General features: G+C 41.4%; 1 protein-coding gene across 1 annotated transcript in view; it reads left to right on the top strand.

Annotated features, from left to right (window-relative positions):
* Positions 1-8120, top strand: part of DMGDH (dimethylglycine dehydrogenase) — a 54659-nt gene that overhangs the window by 31038 nt on the left and 15501 nt on the right. The window contains exon 17 of the mRNA XM_015571575.1: positions 2434-2493. Within this exon, the coding sequence (XP_015427061.1) occupies positions 2434-2493 (60 nt within the window). The remainder of the gene's footprint in view (positions 1-2433; positions 2494-8120) is intronic.

The raw sequence follows: 8120 nt of genomic DNA, 5'->3' as shown, positions 1-8120 counted from the left end.
CGCCCACTCCCGGCCCCAAAGGAGAAATTCTAAAACTTGGAGCAGATAAAAAAATAATTAAAATTAATTAGAAAATATGAGACCACATCACTTTATATAATGTGAAACAAGCGTATATTACTCATTTGATTTATGTTAGTGCTGATGTCATTTTTCTTTAAAGTTTGCCTACTTTTTATGAGGTTTAGACAAGTTCTCTTGGAGCAAAAGGGACAAATACCAACAAAATAAACAGACAAGAACATTAACTTCAGGTTTAATCGCAAGTAGCTGTGTTAGCTTTGACTGGAAGTATATTGTAATAATGCAACTGCATTAGAAAAGATTGAGGCTCATCTCCCTCCAGCCTGCAGGCTCCGGACCCAGCATCTGGTGGCTCATCCTAACAAGCAGGCACCACTTAGAGGAGACAGCGTAAGGAATTCATCTGAGTGCCAGTGGCATTTAGATATTTATGAGATTTAAAAATTGTAACTGCAGTTCTGATTCACGGATCTTCAAAGAAAGCAGAGGACATGGGATCTACACCAGGGGCAGGTTGGGCAGATTTGAAGACAGCCTAACACAGTAGCTGGAAAGATAATGGTGAAGAAAACAGTTGGTTCCTGTTCTCACAGAACTTGAAGTTTAGGGAGGAAGAGAAAACCAAAGAAGCAAGGAACTGCTAAGTGTTAAGACCTGTGTGAGACGCGGTGGTGTCACTAAGGCCTCAGTTTCCTGCCTTCAGCCCGTGCAATTTGGACAGCTGCTGCTTTCATACCCTCCTACATGACTGCTGTCACTCTCCACAATGCTGCCCCTGTTCGCCTCCTATCAGTGACACTCGCACAGTAGCTCCAGAACAATGCTTGTCTGTTAAATTTCACCACGCTTTTATGCGTTGCTACCATTTATGTTTATTATAAGCAAGTTCATACTCTGAATTCCTAAGGGAAGTGAATCAACGAATTAAACAAGGCTGGCCTTGGACTGGGATTGCTGAGTTGTTAAGGACTTTCTGTTGTGGCAAACGTCCAGAAAACCACCTTTTTTTTTGCTGTACGTGTGTGGAGCAATGCTCCCTTTTGGTATGGGTTCTCTGTATATGTTTGTTCAGACCATCCTTTCCTACCAAATGCAGCCGCAGATTCATGACAAACAAGTCTTCTGACTCAGACTACTGCTGGTCATCTGGAGCAAGTGCGCGTAGCATGTTGACTTGCTCGTCACTTTTGTAGTGGCAGTTTGGGCTCAGATGTAGTACAGAAACTCCACTGGAACCTTCAGAACAAAGGTGATGTGCTTCATATGATCACTACTGCAGCAGAGTGGTCTATGTCATTTTCCTTCTTTGGTTTTCTTCCTGACTATATCCCTGATTTTCAGAAAATTTACTTACTGGTGGAAGCCAATTTACATGGATTAACCCTCTATTACAGGGGTGGGGAGACTTTTTTCTTCCAGGGGCCATTTGGATATTTATAATATCATTCACAGGCCATACAAAATTATCAGCTTAAAAATTAGCCTGCTACCAGACACTTAATTAACTCACTCCTAATGCCTTGGCAGGGCCAAACCAAATGATTTTGTAGGACTTATACAGCCCATGGGCCAGATATTCCCCAGTCCTGTTCTGTATATACATTGCTCTGTGTCCTGTTAACAATGAATGAACACATCTACTTTCTGAAAGTGTATGATGAAATGATAAAATAGTCCTGTGATGATTATGATTCTCAGGGATTGGGAAAATATTCATAAGTTATTTCTTCTGCTCTGAAATTTTCAACCAGTCAGTCAAGGCTGACAGTGACATTGATGGGTCCTGATAACCAAGAAACCTAAACCATTTTATGAATTATTTTAAAGGATATCTTTAAGAGGATCAGGTGAAACATTTATGCCTATACTTCTTTTTAATCCCAGAAAATAAAACCAAAGGACTATAAAAAAAAAAGATTGAGAGTCCACATCTGCTTTTTCCTTTTCTCTTTTCCTGAATTCCATAGAAATCATTTCCCTACCATCTGCTTTCCCCTCTACTTATCCTGAATCCTCACTAATTGTAAGATAAGCAATTTACTTCATAAGTTTTCAAAACCTAATTATGCAAAATTATTACATAAAAGTATATGAAAGTATTGTTTTTGGAAGGAACATCATGTTGTGTTATCTCTCAGCTATTTATTATAATAAAAGTCATGGAACCAAACTGTGAATTTTAGTTTCTACTTTGCTATTGAAGTATCTGAAAGGCTACATTTGAATTTTAGATTTTAAAGATCACTTTAAAGACCAGTAAATAATTATCATTTTTCAGAATTTATATTTAAAATAAAAAAGTATTCTCTTTCAAAAAAAAAATGACACGAAAACAAACAAACAAAACCATGGAAGTTACTGAAATTATTTGCACTCGTCTAAGGTTTAAAATGTGTGCTTCCCTTTTAGATGAACTGCGATACAAATCCCTTGGAAGCTGGATTGGAATATTTTGTAAAGCTAAATAAGGTATGTTTACATTCCAAAGTGCACTTGGGGTAAATCTTAAAATTATGCTGTTTCATGGCAGAACCTTGCTTTAAAATTTAACCAAGTGTGATTATAGGACAAATGAGTTGAACAGAAAAGCTAAGCATTGCTCAAGTGCGTCATATGAAGCTTTCTCAAAATGTGATGTCAGGCCAAACTATTGCAGTGTGCTTGTAGAGGTAAGATAGCTGAATCCAGAACTTCAAAGACCAGATCTACATTCTAAGATAAAATTAGTCAGGACCAGATGTCAGCAGACATCCTTGCAAAACCTGGAGCTGTGTGCAGCCACACATCAGCACCCAAACATGCTGATGAATGGGCTCTGCCTGGTGCTCACAGCACCAAACAACCTCGCCTCAGCACATCTGTCCGTCTGCTTTTCAGCACCTTTGTATGTAACTGCAACATCTGAGCATAAGCCAATGACACATTTCAAATGTGTTCAGCATAAAATAGGTATTTACTGAGAAGCCAATACAGGCCCAAAGAAGCATAACTGATACTGACATTCTAAAGGGAGCTCCTATATCAGTGGTTTTCAAAGTGCAGTTAGCAGACAGACCACATCAGCAGCATCTGGGAGCTGGTGAGAAAGGCAATCACTTGGGTTCCATACCAGACCTACTAAATCAGAATCTCCACGGCTCAGGCCAAGAAATCTGTTTTACCAAACTGCAGGGGGTTCTGGTGCACCTACAGTTTGAAAAGCATCACCCTACTTAATTATTGTGGAAAAACATATTGAGGCCAATTTATTACAGCTTAGCTTAGCGATATAAGCCCCATAAGTATTTGTATGAGGTTATCCCATTGTTTGGATGGAATGCTGTGTCCCTCCATAATTTGTGTGTTAAAGTCCTTAATCTCCAGAATGTTATTTGGAGGTGGGGCCCTTGTGAGGTCATTAGATTTAGGAGATCCTGAGGTGGGGCCCCCATGTTGGAATCATGTTCTTATAAGAGAAAGAGAGACCGGAAGCTCCCTCTCTGTACATGTAAGGACACAGCGAGAAGGCCAGGGAGAGGACACTACAAGGGGATTGGATTGACCAGCACCTTGATCTTCCAGCCTCCAGAACTATGAAAGAAATTCCTGTTGCTGAAGCCACCCAGTCTGTGGGACTTTGTTGTAGCAGCTTAAGCTGACTCACACAGCCACTGGGCAGTGTTTTGGTTACTCTGAGAACTCGATAGAGTTGCAGTTAGTCTGTAGGTTGGAACAGCAGCTGCTGCTGTTTGGGATACTTGTGAGAATTCCAATTACAAGCTGTTCTGCCTTAGGTGCTAATAAGCTAAAGTAAAGGCTATTCCCCATCCTATGGAAATATGTGAGCACATGCATATGAATCAGACTAAGGAACTTTTTAAAAAAAATATTTATTGTTGAGATTATTATAGATGTTCCTCTTTTTCCTCCTGTTTGCCCCCCTCCATCCGATTCCCACCCCACCCCAGGCCTTTGCCACCCTATTGTCTGTGTCCATAGGTAATGCATATATACATATAAGATCTTGTTTAATCTCTTCCTGCCCCCTCACCCCCCTTCCCTCTGAGAGTCATCAGTCTGTTCCATTTCCATGCCTCTGATTCTATTTAATTCACCAGTTTATTCTGTTCATTCGATTTCTTATTTGTTTATTTTAATTTTTAGATTCAGTTGTTGATAGGTATGTATTTGTTGCCATTTTGTTGTTCATATTTTCCTCCTCCTCCTTTTTCGTCTTCATAATCTTCAAGAATACCCTTTAACATTTTATATAATACTTGTTTGGTGGTGATGAACTCCTTTAGCTTTTCCTTATCTGTGAAGCTCTTTATCTGAACTTCAATTCTACATGAGTTGTAGGTTCTTATTATTCATCACTTTGAATATTTCTTGCCACTCCCTTCTGGCCTGCATAGTTTCTGTTGAGAAATCAGCTGACAGTCCTATGGGCATGCCCTTGTAGGTAACTAACTGTTTTTCTCTTGCTGCTTTTAAGATTCTCTCTTTGTCTTTAGCCCTTAGCATTTTAATTATGATGTGTCTTGGTGTGGTCCTCTTTGAGTTCCTTTTGTGTGGGACTCTCTGTACTTGTAAGTCTATTTCTTTTACCAGATAAGGGAAGTTTTCTGTCATTATTTCTTCAAACAGGTCCTTAATCTCTCTCTCTCTCTCTCTCTCTCTCTCTCTCTCTCTCTCTTTCTCTCTCTCTCCTTCTTCCCCTGGCACCCCCACAATGCAAATGTTGTTCTGCTTGAAGTTGTCCCAGAGGCTCTTTATAACATCCTCACATTTTTGGATTTTTTCTTTTTGCTCTTCTGGTTGGGTGTTTTTTGCTTCCTCATATTTCAAATCGTTGATTTGATTCTCAGAATTCTCCACTCCACTGTTGAATCCCTGTATATTATTCTTTATTTCAGTCAGTGTATGCTTAATTTATAACTGGTCCTTTTACATTTTTTTTGGAGGTCTCTAGAACAGCAGTTCTCAACCTGTGGATCGCGACCCCTTTGGGCGTCGAACGACCCTTTCACAGGGGTCACCTAAATACATCCTTCATATCAGATATTTACATTATGATTCAGAACAGTAGCAAAATTACAGTTATGAAGTAGCAATGAAAATAATTTTATGGTTGGGGGTCACCACAACATGAGGAACTATTTTAAAGGGTCGCGGCATTAGAAAGGTTGAGAACCACTGCTCTAGAAGATCCCTGAGTAACCTTATAACCATGGTTTTGAACTCTATATCCAGTAGTCTGCTCTCTCCCATTTCTTTCATTTGCAAAATGCCTCCCTATCTCTGCATTTTGGCTGCTTCCCTGTGTTTGTTTCTAGAATTGAATAGAGCTGCTATGTCTCCTTGTGGCTCAGCCTCCCTAGTCACCTGAGCTGGGAGCTGTAGGTGCACCCCTTTGTGGGCTGTGTGCAGTCTTGTTGTAGTTGAGACTTGATTGATGTTGGTGTCACTGGGAGGAATTGACCTCTAGGCCAATTGGCTTTGGGGACCAGCTGCGACTACAGTGGGAGAGCTGTTTCTCCCTTTTGCCCCCTTCCACCCTATGGACTTGCTTCAGTGGGGCTTTGGTGCTCAATGAGTCTGCCCCTTGAGTGTGTTGCTTATGGATGTGAAGAGTTGTAATCTGGTATGGTCTGACACTGACCACTGAGTATACTGGCTCTTGGGTTTCCAGGGAGGTGCAGAGTCAGCCACTCCCTGGGGCCATCCAGCAGGAGCTACAGAGATATCTTCAGATTCCTCCTCTTTGTATCAGGTTTGGAAGTATCCAGATGAGGCCCAATATAAAGCAAGGCAGGCTGGTGCTGGTGCTAGGTCTTGGGCCTTTTATTGATAAGTTGGGGCTCCCTGACCCAGTTGCAGCTTGTTTGAGAGATTTTATCCTGAGCAAGGAAAGGCCATTCATATGTAAAAGCTGCTGCACACAGCTTGGATGAGGTTGTAAATTGGATGAGGCTGGGTCTTAGGAAATCACCAGGGTGGAGCAAACAGAAATAGCTGACAATCAATCCTGCAACGGGGGAGGTCCCAGCATAGGAACAATGATTCCTGCATCTGGGAGAAAGCCCCCCCCCTCCTTCCTGCCCCAATGCCAGACAATCCAGTTCCTCCTCATATGCATCTGTGTTCCCCAGAGCCTTGCCCTGGTGCTAGAGCTCAGAGGAGGCAGGACCTGGTAAGTTCAGTTCATAGTGCGGGCCTTTTAAGAGGAACAGCTGGGTCTCTAGCAGCCTCTGTGTCACTGAGCCCCACTCTGCACTAGTTTTTCAGCCTGTAGTTCTTACTGCCTGTAGGGACTTCTTTTCCCAGCTCTTGGACCCTGGGCTGGGGGTCTGGTGTGGGGCTGGGATCCCTTGCTCCTCTGGGCAGCCTCCACAGAGATAATCTCCCTCCTGATTAAAAAAGCAGCACACATGGGTGCTGGATCAGTTCATTCGAGCCTCTGCACCTCCTACCAGTCTCAGTGTGCTTCCTTCTTTACTTCTCTAGATGTAGGAATTCCATTCAGCCAGCTTTCCAGCAGTTATGGATGATGGTTGTTCTGCATTTTAGTTGTAATTTTGATGTGGTTGTGGGAGGCGGCAAGTACAAATGTGTACTTATGCCGCCATCTTCCAAGATCTGAGCCTAAGGAACTTTTTAATGCCCTGCATCCGTTCCCCAATTCTGAGCTAAGATATTAACATAAACATGTATATCTACAGCATTAGATTTTAGGAAAAAGAGCCTCCTCCTAACGGGTTTTAAAGGGACTCTCTTTCTGTTCATATTCCCCTTGACTTTTATTTTTATGACGTACCATCTGCCTTCAGACCAGAGAAAGCAGGTGCTTGGAATTTAAGCAGACCTTAGCAGCAGATTGCTCCTCTGCTCACAGAATTTAAAATAATAATAAAAATGGCCTGGCTCTTGAAAGCACTAAAGTTCCGTCGTTGGTCACCATTAGATAAACAGATCACTCTCTCTTTTACTTCAGTGTTTGGGTATTATTGTTTGAGAATAAGGCACAGATAAATTATCTCTTCGTATTGAAAATGGGTTTTAGAAATCCCTTTATGGTTATAAGCAGGTGTGGATTACATATTTATTAGTTCCTCTAAAATTATTTCAATAACCAAAGCCCAGCTCAGAACTAAGTTAGTTTAACAGTTAGTGATTTTGATGTACGGTGTGTTTTTATGATTTCTGAATTGTTGCTGCTATTCTGGTGTCACAAAGGTCATTTCTAATGCTTTCATTGGGTGACAGTCCATGCAGCATAAGGACCTGGACCTCCGGAGCCCGTCTTCTTCAATTATGTTGACTCAGGTGGTCAGTGAGTATCACCCTGGCCATATTGATGTTTGCTCATTTCGAAACAGATGAATAGGTTGAATCAACTTTGTTTAGATCCTACATACTTGATTTTATTGCTGTTTACTTTATTGCATTTCACAGATGTTGTGGTTTTGGGGTTTTGTTTGTTTGTTTTTACACATGGAAGGCAAGGTCTCGATACTTGAGTATTGCAGTAGAGCAAGTTGTAATCTTTTTGCTGGTACAGAGTCTTGCCTTCCATGTGTAAAAACAATATCAATGAAGCACAATATAGCAAACAGCAATAAAACCAGGTATGCCTCCCTGGAGAATTCCCTGCTTGGCCCTTAAGCATTTACACAAGGACCGTATAAGCCATAATAATGAGAAAAATGTAGAGATGTCCCAGTGGGAGGGTCTCTGAAGATCCCTCAGTCCCACTTCCTTATTTGAGGATGAGGACACTAAAGCCAGAGAGGCAAAGAGAACTACTTGCTGTCAGTAGGGTCAGCCCAGGTTGAGCTCTGACCTCACTGTTGTGCTTTCTCACCCATCACTTTTCCCAGCAAGGTCCTTTCCCATAAAGACTGTATCAGCCTTGCATAACTGCCCAGGAATTCCTTTTTCTGGGAACATATATCATAGAATTTACATGAACTACACTTCATTACTTAAAGCCCCCATAGTCATGGTTTTGTTATAACAAATTCTGTGTTTTATGGTAGGATCAGAATAGCTGCTTTGCCCATTTTAAGAAGGAAAATAGGTGACTGAGGAGATGGATCATTAGGCTTCATTAGAGT

This window comes from Myotis davidii, unplaced genomic scaffold (assembly GCF_000327345.1).
Source record: "Myotis davidii unplaced genomic scaffold, ASM32734v1 scaffold44, whole genome shotgun sequence".
Taxonomy (NCBI): domain Eukaryota; kingdom Metazoa; phylum Chordata; class Mammalia; order Chiroptera; family Vespertilionidae; genus Myotis; species Myotis davidii.
This window is presented reverse-complemented; position numbering and strand designations above follow the sequence as displayed.